This window comes from Uloborus diversus, unplaced genomic scaffold (assembly GCF_026930045.1).
Source record: "Uloborus diversus isolate 005 unplaced genomic scaffold, Udiv.v.3.1 scaffold_1208, whole genome shotgun sequence".
NCBI lineage: Eukaryota > Metazoa > Arthropoda > Arachnida > Araneae > Uloboridae > Uloborus > Uloborus diversus.
The window spans coordinates 11,063-28,915 of NW_026557886.1; the positions used below are offsets into that span (position 1 = coordinate 11,063).

The 17,853-nt window shown below is 33.5% G+C and overlaps 1 protein-coding gene across 1 annotated transcript; it reads left to right on the forward strand.

The window, feature by feature from the left end:
- The first annotated feature begins 2,359 nt into the window (after positions 1-2,359).
- Positions 2,360-17,241, forward strand: LOC129232496 (DNA polymerase epsilon subunit 3-like). Its single transcript, XM_054866641.1, has 5 exons — positions 2,360-2,407; positions 5,489-5,556; positions 7,267-7,352; positions 10,868-10,986; positions 16,970-17,241. Exons 2-5 carry the CDS (start codon positions 5,491-5,493, stop codon positions 17,239-17,241), a joined length of 543 nt encoding a protein of 180 aa, XP_054722616.1. The 5' UTR covers positions 2,360-2,407; positions 5,489-5,490.
- The last annotated feature ends 612 nt before the right edge of the window (positions 17,242-17,853 follow it).

Here is a 17,853-nt window from a genome sequence, read left to right on the forward strand (position 1 = left end):
GTAACTTGCTCCTTGCCTTTTCGCTGCAATAAATTAATAAATAATAGTTTAACGTAACAAATCGGTCAGGTAGGTTTGCGTTTCCTTTGAAGTGGAAGGGGGGAAAAATTGTAACATATTCTCTATTAGGGGGCAGCACAATCAGAAATATTTTTCTGCGGTCCTTCATTTTGAAATTTGACATGGAGGAAGGGGGGTTTGCACTCAATGGGAATTGACTTGGGGAAAACAACGAAAAACACGCCCGCTATCCACTTATAACTAATAAAAAGGATTATTTTCCCAAAGCAAGGGGGACTTTCGACCTTCCTCCCTATCGTCCACATGGAGGGGGGAGGGACAAGTGGGGGCTCAAGCCCCACCTTGGAAATTAGAACTTCCTTGCTTTTAGTACTTTTTTTCTAGCAAGAAAGTAAAAACATTTCTCCAGCCATTAATGAATAAATTATTAAAAATGTCAAATTTTAATAACTCTAATCTGTACTTAAATCGGTTTCTATGCGGAAAGTATCTTACTAAACCATGGAAAAAATATCCGACCCCCTCCCCCCTTAAAATTTTGCTTATGCGCGCCCATGCCCCGAGCCCCCTAAATGACAACGGACATATTGTGGCTCATTAGCAATCTTCGTGTTTTCATAAGCACTCAAGGATTAGTGAGAATTGCTTGAGACTCAATGAAGGTGCTCCACCCCCCCCCCACACAAAGCCCAATATCTAAGGTTGTGCTTCTGTTTTTGGGCGTTCACTGATGTCCTGTGAATTTCTTCATTTGCAAGGAAGTACTACTTTTGCTATTTATTCACGTTCTTAATAAGTCATACATATCATTTTATTACCAATCTCTGAACTCTCAATATTTATTGCCACAGTATCCAACTATTTATTGCTGCTTTTTCCAAAGCTTATGCATAACGGCATGGGGTTGGAAAAGCGATATACAGTTCATTTTGACACAAAAGTTAATATTGTTACTCTTGAAAGTTGCGTATGCTGTATCTATGTTACAAAAAAAAAAAAGAAAAGAGAGAAAATATTAAAATTTTTAATGAATCATTTCTAATGAAAAATGTTACAACTATCATTTTGCAGAAAAAGTTTGCAAAATTACTGCATCTAGGGGTTCCCTCCTCCCCTTAAGAGCAAGGGTGCACCCCCTCCAAAATAAGACCCCATAACAGGGAAAATACCACTCGAACCCCCCCCCCCCCCATAACAATTTCGATGGTGCAGTGCACCATGACCTCCCCAAGGTGGGTACCCTTCTGCATCTATGTGTTTCGTAGTTGTCCCTTCCCCCCAATCGGGAGCAGCACCCAGGATACCCCTTAAAATTTCTATGGTACGGTTCGTGCCACGATCCCCCTTGAGTGGGCACTCAAGGGGGTCAATTAATATGTTATCAAAATTAAGGTAGTTAGTACAACGAGGGGGCCTCGGTAGCTCTGTGGTAGAAGCTTCGTCTTCCTAGCCGAAGATCGTGGGTTCGATTCCCGCCTGTGCCTTGAGTGTTATTTCCTTCTCTAGTGTTGTAAATCTTTCCTGTGTGTGTGTCCGGAGGCAAGGCGCTTGGCACGCAGTCCTCTATGTATGTGAAGCTGTATAGCTTCTAAATAAATAGATAAATAAAGTGCAACGAGTGGGACTTCAGAGCAGACAGCATGATTGAAATTTTTAGGGAGAGGAGGGTTTGCTAAAAGTAGTCTTTGTCGTTTTTAGGGGATCTCATTTTGGGGATGCATTTGAGGGGAGGGGACGTCATTGTTCTTGAGGGGGAAGAGGAGCATCTCTGATTTAGGAAAGATTTTTTTTGGTGCAAATGGAATTTCATAAAAAATGCGGAAAAACTGTAACGTCATTTAGTTTGTTTTATTATAATTCAAAATATATAACTTTAGAATACAGAACGAATCAGTTTATTTTCTAAAACTAATTTGTATTAAATGATGTTTACCATTCTTGAAAATACCAAATACATGAAAAAAGCACACTTAAAATCGAAAAGAACATACTCCTTCAGGAAGTGTTTCCAAAGAGGAAAAATAAACTGCAACTGTATTGCTTATGGTATCGCACTTTTTTTTTGGCATCATGTTCGTCATGTTGATAAGAACTCGCCTTGAAATAGATGAAGTCGCCAATATGGTAACCATGGACCCAGGATCGTTCCTGCATTGACCGACGTGTCTTTTTTGTGTTAAAAAAAGTAATTTGTTTATCATAGTTTTTTTATGCTAAATATTTTATTTGTCTTCTGTATTATTTGATAAAAGGAAAAGTTATTCGGATGAAAATTTGGAAAACCTAGTGCTCAAAAATATTATTCAGTAGTTATAATTTTGAATATGTAAACAAACTATTTTCATTTTATCGTGTAATTTCAAATTTGAAAATAAACTCTTTTCAGGTTTGTATTTTTCTTATTTTGAGAAGCGTTTTTGAATATTTTCATCCCTGAACTTTAAATTTATATTTGCACGCAAATTCTTCCCAAATTTTTAATTTTACTTCTGATTTTGAAATAAGAAAATAATTTCTTGGTATGATGTGTATCTTATGACACATTTTAAAGTTCATTTTAAATTTTAAGCGTTTTTGTCTTTATTATTTCCTAAAGCTCTAAGTTCAAATTTGTTTTTTTAATAAAAATCTTTTTCCAAGCCTTGTTTCTAAAATTGGGAAAGGTATGAAGACTATTTAACTTTCCTTATATAGATAAGATCCATATTCTTCAACCCGAATCCATCTGATCCCATCCCTAAACCTAACTTTCTCTTGTAGACAATTTGTCACATCAATCACTTCGTTTTTTCGAGATACACTCCGGATGATATCCCGATACTTTTCTCCGCACACACCCCACCTCTTAGCTGTGAGCCTTAGGTTCCACCGCCCGGGGGGTCCGCGTAGCGGGCCCCCCGCACGGTTGGGTGCGGCGGTCGAAGATATCCCGATACTAGTCTGGTACATATATCGTTTCGTGTTTTCTAAGAACCTTCTCAATTCTTCCAAAATCCCGATCTGAATCTAGATATGTATGTCCCATTTCTGGAAATTTGTGGTCAATTGATTTGAAATAACCTTTCAATATAAGGAATTGATAGATGCAGATCATTGCAAAGTTTTTGTTCTAACCAGCACAAGCATCACTCCATACTGAAGCCGCCTGGCTTCAGGGGGAAAAACTAATTTTCGAGCAGTGGACTGTATAATGAAATTGGTGACTGCATTGATGAGTCGTGGTTAAAACAACTAAACAATTTAATTTATTTACACATTTTATATTATTATTATAAATAAGAATAGGATATGCTTGTATCCTTGTGGCCTATGGCTGCATCCGCTAACAACGTTGGAAGTGCATCTCCGAGGGGTGGTTTCCCACGCTCCTCTCACAATGGGGGCTTTAGGGTTGCTTGGCGAAGCCAAGAGCCAAGACCCCAAGCGTTGCTCCTTATCGCTCGGGGATCCGCGCAGAGGCGTTAACACATACTATTAAACTGTCTTTTGTTTTCAGCTCATCATCTGTTTCTATTGCCGTTAAAATTGAACTACAGACTTCTGAGCTTCCTTGATGGGCAATGTCTTCAGTCCATGTACAAAATGTGGCTTTGGCTACATTTTTATAATTTATATGTATTCCTAGATTGTAGAACCACATCTGACACAAGTAAAAGGCTTTTGATGTTAATTTTGGCAACGGCATAGTCTATTGTAAGTCAACGGTAATGAAAGCAGTACCATTATTACTTTTTGCATATTCCCTATCAAATTTGATTGACTCGAAAGCAGCTTTGCAGGAAAGCAGCTTCCTCTTCATGTTCTTCATCATTATTCCCGGAATTACATGTGCTACCTGTATCGCTTCTTGGTTGTGAAAAGGACAAGTTAAATTCGCTATTAAAAATACTTCTGTATGTTCACTCTTTGACAAAAACAGTTTCTCGTTTGTGAGTTTCGTTACATCGTTCAATATATAAAGCATACATTTTTGAGATACTAAAAAGAGGGGAAAGGTATTTTCTGTGAGGATTGCTGCACCTGGAATAATGTGAACTTTCTGCTGGGAAACTGTTTACATGCTCCATTACATATGCTTTCACATCATTTTCCACTTTGTGTGGTCTTGAACTGTGATGGCATCTTTTATCTGGTAGCGGTGCTGAAAACTCATTTGAAATAATGTTTTTTATGATATGAAGCTTTTTTCTCCCAATACCATACAAAGAGCACATAGCTAGCTGTTTTGCAAATATTTATAGTTTGACAGTCAAAAGTGGCATAATATTTGTGTGAAGCTGCTCTACTTTTCCTAGCATTTGTGCTGTCTTTTAATGCTATTAATTTCAGTACTATTAAAAAGTGCAATTTTTAGCATTCACATCTTGTTGATTGAATTCAGTTAGAATGGAAGCCCTGTCATCAATACTGAATTTAGAGGAACACTGTAAACAACACTTAACATGGCACAGAGTACCTGTACACTGATTTTGCTGGTACTAATTCGTCTGTCGGGGAAACATAAGCTTCTCCTTTCTGCCTAGCCGTAGCTGCTTTTTTTCTCTTCCATGCATGTGGAGTTCTTTTTCTTTTTCTGGATGGTTTTTTTAGAGCAGAGTATTTCAGTCAACTCTTCAAATTGTTCAGGAGAAGGTGATATGTCTACTTTTCCATCGGTAATAAAATTTTCACATGCCTCATGTTGAATATCAAAAATATCAAGATTTTCACAAACCTTTCTTCAAACCAACGTTTGAATCAAAAACGGTGCTAACTCTATGAAAAACGGTGCCCTCTAGTGCATGAAGGTGTTAACATACGTAAACACTTTTAACCACTAGAAAAAATACGGTTTTACGTTAGATAACACCTTTATCATCTATAATCTCTGGAAATATACAGAATAGGACTTTCAATGCTAGCTTATATGAAATATAATCATTTAAAACTTTCATCCATCAACAAAACTCGTGTTTTTTAAAAATGTCAGTTAACACCTTTATCCAGTGATCCCTTCAATAAGTAATTCGCCTCTTCCAAAAGGATCGTCTTGGATTGTGTGGTATCAATTTCTGTTCTGTTCAACTTAAATTGTCTGGAGAAGTAGTTGTATCATAGAGATGAGTAGATGTTTTATTTTAGTTACAAGCTGATACCTTCTTTTTGATCCAAATGCTTAAATTTTATAATTTTTTGGATAATGCCTGTATTTTTGAAAATATATACAGTAAAATCCCTCTAATGCGGACACTAATGGGGCAAATTTTTTTGTCCGCAACAGAGGGGTGTCCGCAGGACAGGGGTTTAATAATGTTATTCGGCTTGGAATCTGGGAATTAAAAATTGTCCACATAGGAGGGGTGTCTGCATTTGAGGGGTTTTACTGTATTTGAATTTTAATATTTGATGTAGTGTAGCTTGAATGTTATCTTTGTAATTATTTTGATGATCCTTAAAAATTTTGAATATTAACTGTCTTAAATTTTAGATATGTCGGAAAAAAATGAAGATTTGACTTTGCCATCAGCTGTTATTATGAGGCTATTAAAAGACACTGTAAGTAGTTTTTAGTAAAGTAACTTATTTACTAATTACACCTGACTTTTATATTTGCGAAGTAAAATATGAACATGTCCGTACTACCATAAAGTGAGATACAATTCTAATTTAACCAGAGAACCAGAACAGGTTAAGTTTTGTAGCTGAAAATAATTGAGTTGTTTATGTTTGCATTTTTAGCTGAACTTTTTTGTCTAAGCTATTTATTTTTTCAATGTTGATAAATTATTCAAATGGTGCGCAGTCAAACTTGCTATAATAATTAGTTCAAAATGACTATAATTTTTGCTAGTATAACTGAGTGCCACTTAAAAATAGGTTCATGCAAAGCCCCCCCTTCTCGTACGGCCTCCTCAGGGGCGTGCACAGAAATTTTGAGGCCCATCACAAATTACTTTTTTGGGCTCCTCCTTATTGCTTACCCCTGTATTACATATTTTTTACCCCTCATTTTAAAATTTTCGGGCCCTCCCCCCAACTTCAGGCTCGGGCCTGGGCCAACAGGTGTCATTTCTCCTCCCCTGTGCATGCCCCTGGGTTTACTCCATATACTCTAAAACCTGTTTTAGGCATATTATGTATATGATATGATTGCATATACACATTGTGCATAGGGGATTACTTGGAGTATGCCTTCAGGAAAATTTATGGGAACATCACTGGTTTTTTATTTCTACACATTATCATAGAAATTGATTAATTTGATTAGAATGGTTTTATTTTTGTGTTATTGATTTTGAGAAATACTTATGTTCCCCGGAAAACACCATTATTTGCACCCTTGGCTTTGAGAAAAGCTTGAAGTTTTTCTGCACTTTAAAAGCCATTGACTATGATGAGGATGCTTCTGCTTGAAGTTCTTTAAATTTTTCATTTTCATTGTCCCTTTCATTATTTTTTTCATCTGCTTTTGTTGGAGTTAGAGCTACAAAATCATTTGATGTAAGTATCTCGGTTATGATAACATTGGTGTCATCAAGTAATTTTCAAGTGCCTCTCTACTCAGCAAATTAAAAAAGGAGGATGTCATCACTGGTTCTCAAGATTTATGACTCACACCAAGAAATTACAGAGTAGTACACTCTATTTTATGCAATATACCAGACAGTGTAGTTATCACATCCTGAGACTGCAATTTCATTTTTATTAAAACTCCTCAGTCAGGAATAGTAAATAACCGAGCCAGAGACAGATATCATTTCACTGAAGCTGATAATGCCAACAAACTGGTAGATAAAGGGTATTTATCTCACTAGCGAATGTCCGCACCATGTTGCAGTTCGACTTGTGATTTGAAGGCAAAAGTTGGGTGTTTTTAGCAGCAAGTTACAACCCCTAAACCAGGGCTAAGGCAGAACTACATGCACTATTCCAGACAGCCTGGTTGCAAAACTGCAATATCAGGATGTGATAACCGGACTGTCTAGTACGTTGCATGTAGTTCTGCCTTAGCCCTGGCTTGGGGCGGTAACTTACTGCTAAATACATTCCATTTTGCTTACTTTTGTAAAATATTATTTATACTATAAAAAAACTGGAGAGAAATGTGTAGAATGAAGCATCTTCTATATACATAAAAAGTTTAAAGTAACATTAAGTTTAATTTCCGATCTATCTGTTAGTTTATTATTCATTGTTTGTTGTAAAATGTATGATGATCAAACAAAATTTGTAATGTTTACTTATGCCGTCTCTCATTTCTCTTAGATTCCTGATGGCATTAATATATCTCGTGAAGCTAGAGCTAGTTTCGCCAGAGCAGCTGCAATTTTTGCACTGTATATAACAGCTTGGTTAGTTATTTGTTCCTATTTACTTTTATCTTAAAAACAAAATATTTTCTATATTGCCATAAACATAGGCATTAAATGTTTTTATGATCAATTTCAGTTCAGGGTCATCTGGTAGCATTTTCTGACCATCTAAACAGTCTGGGAGTTCTATTTCTAAAATTAAGCTAAAATCAAAAATTAAAACAATTCCAAGATGCCTAAAGGATGGATCTGTTTTTTGAATATTTGTGGCTGTCGCTGGCTGTGCAAAATAACCACAAAAGGCCAGGCAGACTTAAGATTCCAGATTCAGTAACGCTCAAAATATTTAATTTTTCCTGTTTCAATTTGGCTAAAATTCCTTCCCAAAATCTGTCACCAGTTCTCTGACTATAAATTGGGCTCCTGTACTTCTTTTGCTTGAAATTAAGCCTTTATGTTTGTAGTAAAAATGAGTGAGTTTTAACTGATATAGAAAATGAATCAGAGCAATAATTTTTGAAAGAAATATAAGATTGAAAAGATTTGTTTATGTAATGAAGAATCGAGATATTTAAACAAGAAGCGAGGTATAATTACAGGGGTCTGGCCAGGGGATATTTGGGTCCGTTAACGGACCCTTCACAAAAATCCGATCAACCAAATCGGACCTTTCACAAATTCCAGATCAAACAAAACGGACCTTTCACAAAATCCCGATCAACCAAAACAAACCCTTCACAAAATTCTGATAAACAAAAACAAATCTTTCACAAATTGTTTATTGAAAGAGCAAATCTGAAATCAAAATAACGCGTATTAAACCGATAATTTTTTAAACCTTTTTTAAAGTCAAATTAGAGGGATCAGCTTATACAAAATCTGCTAGTTTTGCAAAGAAAAAAAAATCAGTACTCTTGTGATGCTACTGCAAGCGATAAATTGCTACTGCCACCAAATAAATATAATGCTTGTTATTTGTTTCTTGGAAAGAAATTTACAGCTGAAAATAAGTTTAGTTTTAAATAATTTTGTTTGTTTTATCACTGCTAATTAGCAGTGGTGTTGTTGTAAACTTTTCTGAAAAAGCTTTGGTAAGCACTTTTCTCGCAGTGGCTGATGATTTAATAAACAATAATAATATATATCAGCGAAATGAAATTAGAACTGCAAAGGGAAGGGTGGGAAAAAATATGATCGCTTCAGATAGGGTTACCAACTTCAAAATTATCGCCATTTAGCGTCTGGCGTCTGGCGTTAAACCTTTACAACGACTTGATTAGAAAATATTCTCATCATCTCACCAGCTTGTCAATATTTGTGTTTTTATGGTGCTGTACGATGTTTAACTGTTATTATGGGAGAAAATTATATGGGTTTGATTTTTCAATGCTAACAAGAATGATTTCCGTTAAATGAACTGTTTTACTTGCCTTTTTTTTTTCTTTAATGTCTACATTTTGAAAAATACAATCTTTTAACATCCGATATAAGAATCATGTTTTGTTCTTTTTTCAAGTTAACTTCGTTTATTAAGATGCAAATAAATGAAAAGCCTCTATTTTTGTTAGAACACGCATTTCAAGTTTTTAAAGCAAAATTCCATTTTCTTTTATGAGTCAAAAATTAAAATGCTGAATCAATGGTTTAATTTTATTTTTGCTTTAACTGTGCCCACAGATATTAATGACATGATTATCATAGGACTCTGAAATGCAATTTAAAAATAATTAATAAAAAATATTTCTTTTACAAGCCATTTTTATGCCTTTGATTCCTTCACTTAGAGAATTGCGATCTCTTTGCATCTGCTATGGGATTCCGATTTTTTGAATTTTTGATGTTTAGTCTGTTTTGTTAAGAAGTAAACAAATTAAATCTCTTTTTATTTTTGTTAAATTCACAAAATTTATAAGTTTTAAACGAAATTCTGTGCTTTTTTAAGAGTCTTGGGTCAAAAAGTTAAATGCTGAACCCCTCCCCCCCTCGTCTAAATTTTATTTATTTATTTATTTATTTTTTTTGTTACATTTATTTTAAATGTTGCACAGAAATATTTCTAGTATAATTTAACATAATGTAGAATGGTAGAAAAATATTGCTACTTGAGGGAGCGATGCCGCCCCCCCCCCCCGCCCCGCCAAATACTAGAAAAACACCCCAGAATTATATTCTCAACATAGAAGAGGAAAACACTCTACCTTTAAGTTTAAATGATGCAGTTTGTGCCCGCTCTAAATTCTAAAATTTCGACTTAACAATTTATTATTATTATTATTATTTTTTTTTTTTTGCGAAATTATTTGATTTTTCTCAAAATTAATTCACTTTTCACAAAATTATTTTATTTTTCACAAAAAACGGACCCTGTGAAAAATCCTGGACAGACCCCTGAATTAATGTGTGTTTGCTATTAATTTGGTCAGGTAGCATTGTTATATATGTCAATAAAAAGATTGATTCAGAAACATTCATATTTTCGTTAATAATTTGCTTTATTAAATTTTTTTTTTAAAGAGTACATTTGAGGCAGTGAGAAGCAAAGGGATGTAAGTGACAAAATTAAAAATTTGAAGATAACTCGTGAAAGTGGTAAGTGAACCTCTCCTCTGTCTTGTGGCAAGAGATAGCACTACTAACACTGGTAGGTGCTGCTATACAGCATGATTAAAAAAAACTTTTCAATGAAAGCCTACCAAGGACCGCAACTTTAAACGTGTTTTACTCAAAACTTGAAAATGGCCCCTTACATTGCCGTTATTAAGCTATGGCCACTTATGACCGTGGCTTTAATGGCTCCCTTTGCTCCTCTCTGCCTCATCTATTTTTTATGTTTTGAGTAGCATTATTGAATTCTTTATTGTTTATGTAACTGCAAAATATTTTAATTTTAAGATTAGAAATTTGTTTGTATTAAGACATTGTTTGTATCAATTGTGAATAATTAAATTGAAAGAACTGAAGAAATACAGACAGTGAAGCACCGTTTATAATTTTCTCTTTTATACATTTTTATCAATTATATGTCTTTTAAATTGGTCCCTGCAAAGTCTAACCTATATCTATATAAGTTTTTTCATTTGTACGCATTTTTCATGCAGTCCCTTCAAAAACATATAAACAGTGATTCACTGCACTTAATTTAATTTTCAATCTTAATTATATCTGTGATAGTAAAGTAAGATATAATGTATATTTATGTTTTTGGGGATGCACCGCCTCAATTGTTTATCGTTTTTTGATATAATGGTAAAAATTTTACATAACAATCTGCTGTGTAGTGTTATTACATCATGTTACTTGTAACATTTTGAAGTATTTATTTTTTGGTAAAGTTATTAGTAATTACAGTTTATATTTGACTGAAATTCTATATGTTTAGTCAAAATAGTTTACTTTTTTGTTTTTTCTTGTGTAAACATAAAACTGAAAAAGGTTTCGGATAAATATTTTCATATTGATTTCCTGACTGCATTTTATACACTTTTAACTAATATTCTTTACCACACTTAATATTTATTAATTTTCACTTTCATAAAATAAGTTTCTTCTTACAGTTCTACACATGTTCAAGCAACTACTCAAAGGAAAACAATTACAGCTTCAGATGTGTTTGCTGCCTTAAGTGACATGCTTCTTGATGACATGATTGAGCCTCTGAAGGAAGCATTGGAAGGTAGTTTTTTTTCTTTAAATTTAGGTATTTTAATCTTCAAAAATGATATAGTTCTTTTCTTTTATTAAAGAATTGCTAACTAAGTAGAATTTCAGTAATCTATGTATATATAAATGGATGTTTATTTGTTTGTATGCGTATGTTTATTATACACTAGTGGTACCCGCACGGCTTTGCCCGTAGTAGAAAATGTAAAAGTCATTTGGTTCGCCTGTATATTTACAAATAATGGATGATGAATTTCTCCCTAATTTCCTATTGCTCATCCACGTTATGTAATTTGCTCATCCACGTTATGGTAATTTGCCCATCCACATTATGATAATTTGTCCCTCCACGTTATGATAATTTGCTCGGTAAAATGTTCTTAAAATTCGAATAGAAGAACAAAATTGAATTTTCGAAAAATCGCTTTGAGGTGCTCACCTCTATGCTATGAACTAATTTTGTACCAAATTTCATGAAAATCAGCCGAACGGTCTAAGCGCTATGCGCTTAACAGATATACAGACTTTCAGCTTTATTATTAGTAAAGAAATTCAGTTTACATCAAATTTTGGCACAAAGATCCTTTGATGCTCAGGAAGTCACATAGGTTTATTTGTTTGAATTTTTACCCCATACCAGAAAATCCCTGAAACAGAATGTTTACATCTACTAATAACAATGACTGAATTTTTAAAATTAAACCAAAAAGGTCTAAATTTGAATATTTAGTCATAAAGTTGCTTTTATCTACATGTTACAGGGAAATTTTACACTATAAAATTAAATTTAAAAAAAGCAGGCTTAAATAAAGGAAAATTTTTTTTGTTTAAGCCTGATTGTTGAACATGGGTCACTTGACACAACTTTCATTTTGTAGGTAGACGTGCAAAGCCGAGCAACACACTGTTTTAAGTAAATCTACTCAAATGAAGTAATTTTGTTCCTTTTCCTTGACTTTATGTCTTTCATTACTTTCAAGTTGCTGCTCAGAAACGTTGGTTTTTAATGTCGCTAAAATTATGTATTAACAATAAATGTTGGAAAACATATCATTTTTTTAAATTGTTGTACAATATAAAACATACTGTTTTGTTAAATGACAAAATGAAAGACATTCATAGCAAATGAAGGTCGTTTCAGTTTGCTATATTTTATGTTGAAGAATATAAATTTGAAAAATATGAAAAATCTCTTTGTAAACATTAAAATTATGGGCATTCCAAATACAGAAAAGGAAAAAAGTTATCTGAACTCTGTAGAGGAATACCAATTGGGTCAACTTTTGAGTAGCACATTCATCTCACAGCTAAATGAGCTAACCAGCACTTTTATGTTTTATAAGCTAACTACTTGCGTGCCCATCGTTGCACGGGCTACTTAAAAAATGAAAGAGATGTCCAATTGATGTTTTTGTATTACTCTGACATCAGTTTCTAAAGCGCTAAGGAGTAAATAAATACGCGTAATGCAAGGTTTGCAAAACACCAGTAGAGCATATTTTTGGTAAAAATCTCTTTAAAGTTAATCATAGTTATCAATAATGCAAGTTATGAGTATTTTCAATTAGCACAAAAGATGAAAATGTATGCATAATCAATTATAATCTGTGCTCACTTTAAACTGAATTAAATCTGATAGACTGTACCTGAAACATTTGTATGTACAATTACGATCAGCTTTTTACATAAAATGACACATACTTTTTGGTTGCTTTCGTGAAACTAAAGCACCAAGACTTAATAAATACCAATCAGCATTAATTTAATACCAAGTCATCAGATTCGAATTAAGCTTTAGTTAAATCCTTAAAAACAATATTTTTGTTTTACTCTGTTTCACTTAAAGAAATCCAAACAATCTTAATTTAACATGTTCTTTTAACGATACAAACTGTATTTCAAAAATAGAAACAGGAAGGAAAAAGAGAGTTATTAATTTCGAAAACTCACACATGTGACAGGAAAAAGTCCAACAAAATAAACATAATTAGTTGCACATCCTAAATGTACCAAAATATGAGGCCGGTGAATGATAAACTTACACTACAATCAATAAACATAGCTAAAGAAACAACTTTCATATGTTGAAAGGAGTTAAGAACGTTGAATGTAAAAAATAAAAAAAGGACAGACGATAAAATAAATGCTATATCCAAATAGAGCAACCAATTTTAAACTAATTTAAAATGAAATTCTAGATGGAAATGTTGTTTTAAGATTTGGACAGCAGCCAAAAAAATCTCTCTTAAAACGATTATTAGAATTTTACTTGCTCACGCAAATTCAAAATGGCAACAGGAAAGAAATAAAATTCCCGAATAACGTTATGTTAATTAACGTTTTAATTAATATCTCCACTAATTAAAGTCGCACAATTACGAGATTGGTCCTATTGTTTTCTTTGGGAAATTTCAAATTGATCGGTATCTCGTTTGACTCCCGATTCGCAGCGGTTCTTGAGAAGATAGATCTTCAGACAGACAGACGCGAACAGATTTTAATATTATAGTGGATATTACAAATTTTGCAAATAGCTATTATTTGTATATTTTTAGGTGCTTTAATTGTTGTAATCTTACTAAACTTAAAATTTATTCCATTTGCTGGAAATAAGGTAACATTTTTGGTCATGTGCCTCCTGTCCTCCATGTAAACCTTTTCTAGAAATTAAGTTTGGTTTCGCATCTACATTAATGTGCTAAAACTGTTTCTTTGCTTCGACATTTCAATCTGCATTCAACTGAGCAATTGCAGTTCATTTTTCACCTTTACATTGTCTCGCCTTCTTGAGGCAAGAACTACTCTGATTTTGATATTTTAATTATTAATTGACACTACGCCTGATAGTCCAACAAAGTCTTGCCTTTTTGCTACTTATTATATTTCAAAAAATATTTGCTTAAAATCTGATTAGTGCATAAACTTTTGCAACATGAAAAAAAAAAAGAAAGAAATTTCTAATGTTTGCCCGTCCAAAGGTATACAGTCGAACCTTGATGTCTCGAACCTCCTTATCTCGAAACCCTTGATGTCTCGAAAAAATATTTTTCCCCTGCATTTTATATAAAAACCCCTATGTATTTCCCATAGTTATCTCCAAATTTATTTTTCGAAACCCTTGATATGTCGAAATTTTTGCACAGAAACAAGTTTCAGTTGTCTTTTTTCTTTGGCAATTTTTGTAGTAAAATCAGTTCCAGGGACCAGTTTTCATCTCTCTTCTTGGAAACTTTGTGATTAGGGGATTGAAGCTAGATAATAGGGGAGTGTTGGTATGAAAGGGGTGCTGTGTTTTCCCCAGAGTTTAGAATCTTTGTGCATTTCTCTCGAACATGTTGTCCATTTTGAGGAAAGGGGGTTGATTTTTCGCCAGTCACTTTTCAAGTGAAAACAGAAAATGCGTTCCTCATTTTCATCTTTCTGCTTTTTTAACTCCTACAAAATGGCTGCTGAAAAGTTTTTGAATGTGGGGCACTACTAGTTGAAAATAAGAATTTTTAGGTAAAAAACCAAGTTGAAATTGTTGTTCATTTCAAAATCTCTTCCTTTGCACTTTCGACAATTATAAAATTTCAAATCTAGTAAAATATTAAAGACTACTTTATTAATCGTAATTCAAAGTGGTCTCATAGTACATATATAAATGCATATAGCATACATGTGTGTAATTGTGAGAGTTTCTAGTGTAATTTTTTAAAAACCTTGATAACTCAAAAACTCGATATCTCGAAATTTTTTCCCGTCCCGAGAGATTTGAGTTGTCGAGGTTGTACTGTAAATAAGTTCTTGGTTTCATTTCTGTACTTGTCATTTGGCTGTGAATGAGTGAAGAGCGCTGTTTTGCAGCTCTGTTGAAAACCCTTTAGTGCTGTAATTTAATCATAGTTTGATTGTACTTAGAAGTAAATACATGTTTTCTGTCGCATTTACAGCGTTTAATGAGATTCGATGGATGCTTTAGCAACTGCACATATGTCTTAGCAAATATTTTAATCAAATTAACTGCTGTTTTTAAAAGAACACAGTTATCATATGCCAAGAGCAAGGACGGATACAAGGGAGGGGCGATCGCTTCTCCCTTGAGGGTTCATCAATTTGAAAATTCTACATCAGCAATTTTCCCAAATTGAACTCCTAAAATGTTAAGTTTAGGACATCTATAATGACATTAATTGAATGAATTTGGTTTGAATCTCCCTCCCGGAGACTTCGCAGAATTAAAATTTCAGAAAGGCAATTTCAGACAATTTTTGGTGATGCTTAGGGAGGAGACTGGAAGCCTTCCCCCAGGCATTTTGCAAAATGTAAGTCTTAAAAGATTCGATTGTAGACATCTGGTTAGGGGAAGAGATGGGTTTTAGCGACTTTTCTCCGGTAGTTTTTCTAAACTGAAGTTCCAAAAAGCGCAATTTATAGACTATCTTTGATGATATTAGGTGGAGGGTGTTTCGAAACATTGCCCCAGAATTATTTCGAAATTGAAGTTCTAAAGCGCAATTTTAGAATTCGCAACTCCAACGAACTATAGGGGGCACTGTAGCCATTTTCTAATGACGGACGAAAAAGGTAAAACAAATGCACGTGGTAACGAAGAAAATGCTAATAAGCCTAGTAAATTTTGTACGTATGCATGATTTTTTCACTTTATTCTTTTTAAATTAATTTTCAAAGTCTTGTTGATATTCTGGCCCACGTAGAAAGAAATGAGAATTCAAGAAGCATTACCAAACGTTAAATTAATGCAAACTACGTAGTCCGTAGTTCTAAGCAGCCATTTCCACGATGTTGAATTCCATATTTATCAATTTTTGATAAAACTAAACAATAATTGTGACCTGACAAGAATAACAATTAATGCTAGAAAATTTAATATGACATTACGAATTATTATCAAAAGAAGATGATACTTCTTTGCCTTGCTTGGCTAGCGCTTATTGTTTTGCATTTGTAGCTGAGTTATTTCTCTCAAATTCCCAAATCGGTTAATTTAAAAATTTTCTGTTTCCATGTTTCTAATTTTTGAGTTATGATTTAATTATATCATGCTATGCAAATCATCAACAAAATTCTCACGGGTATATGGTCTAGTTTTCTTTTCAGTTGATCTACCATTATTTCTTTTTACTTATTGAATTCTGTAATCTTTCTACCATTTTATTCCACTCATGATAAAAATTAAAAACTGTGGAATGGTAAACATGCGGAATCTCGCCAAGGGTATTTTGCTCACACAATACTAAAACTATAACCCTAAACAAATTTGGCAAAACCTTTCAGCTGAGAATAAAAGCAATAAAGTAAATTCTTTCTTGGTTAAACATTTTTCATTTTGTTCTACGATAATATATTCAAGAAAATATTTTGCATACTGTCCATTCCAACTAAATGCTGCTGTAAAATATAGTTAGTTAAATTAATTTAAGATTTAAAAAAAAAACCCATATTCTTACAAATTCACACAAAACAAATTTTTTTTAACCTGGTATAGCGTTATCCAAGTTTGTTAATCCAGAGTTTTCTAGTGTTAATGCTTTCACCATTTCTCAATCAACTCATGTTTTAGAAAGGACGAAACAATTTCTGTAGCTGAAAGCAATCTAAGACACATCGGTTGCGTTAAAATACTCAGAACAAACTACCTGTGTTTACGTCAACAGGCACACCTGGAACGCAATGTGGCAATGTTTTATTTTTTTCGGCAGTTTTGTAAATCACCGCAAGGTAGCGTATTCCGAGCGCTGGAGTTGCGAATACCTCTTTCAACGGAAAAGAGAGAGAATAGATTCAAAGACCTACTTGGATAAACCTTTGTATTTTAGTTGTTTTAGAATAAAAATGATGCTGCAGATCCCCCCTCCCCCAAGCATGTGTAAATCAGGTGCACAGTAACAGGTAAATTTAAAAAAGACAACTGCCCCCTCCTTGAAAAATTTCTGGATCCCTCCTTGGCGAAGAGTACAAACAGGTAACAATGTCCTTTTTTTCCTCTCAAATAGCCTATCATGCAGATAAAGGAAAGAAAGCTGCAGCAGCTGCTGCTGCCTCTCCTTCAAAAGCTAATACAACTGGACGAGGAAGAAAGAAAAAATCTGTAATCGATTCTATGAGAGATGATTCTATCGATGCTGCTATCAATGATGCAATTGGTGAACTGCATGAAACTGAACAGACAGTTGAATCTTCTATATGCGATACTAATATGACTGTAGTTGAAACAACAGATATTAATATGACTGATGTTAATACAGTTGAAATTTCTACTGAATGAATATTTTCTGCTGCTGTAGAAAGGGTAATGTATATATTATTATTGTAAGTTTTGTCTGAAAAATTTTTGCCGTAACATTTTTATATTGTAGTTTCTATTTATTTTTTGTTTATGAATTTAGTCATGTCAATATTCTTTTAAATCAGTTTTCTGTTAAAAATGACGGAATTATTCGGTTATGTAATAGTTATAAATCATTAATTATTATTGTATTTTATAATGAAAATGGCTTGGGGATAGTCTTTCATTGTATGATGTGAATTTCTTTTGTTTTCAGGCATCACCAGGGCATGATTTCATATTCAAAAATCAGTAGCTGAGTTTGCTAGTGCTATAAAGTACTAGTAGCAAAATCAGGGTTTAGACTAACAATTTTCTCAAGCATTGTCACATTATCCTTTACAATATGGAAAATCAGGGTTCGTACGGGTCATGGAAATCCTGGAAAGTCATGGAAAAAATAAACAAATTTCAGACCTGGAAAAGTCATGGAAAATTAATATTTTCATTAAAAGTCATAGAAATTTATTTCAAGTCATGGAAAAATGTCTTAGGTAGTAAGAAAATAACAATAGCTAAAAGAGCGCTAGAAATATTGAGTGATTTAGTAAT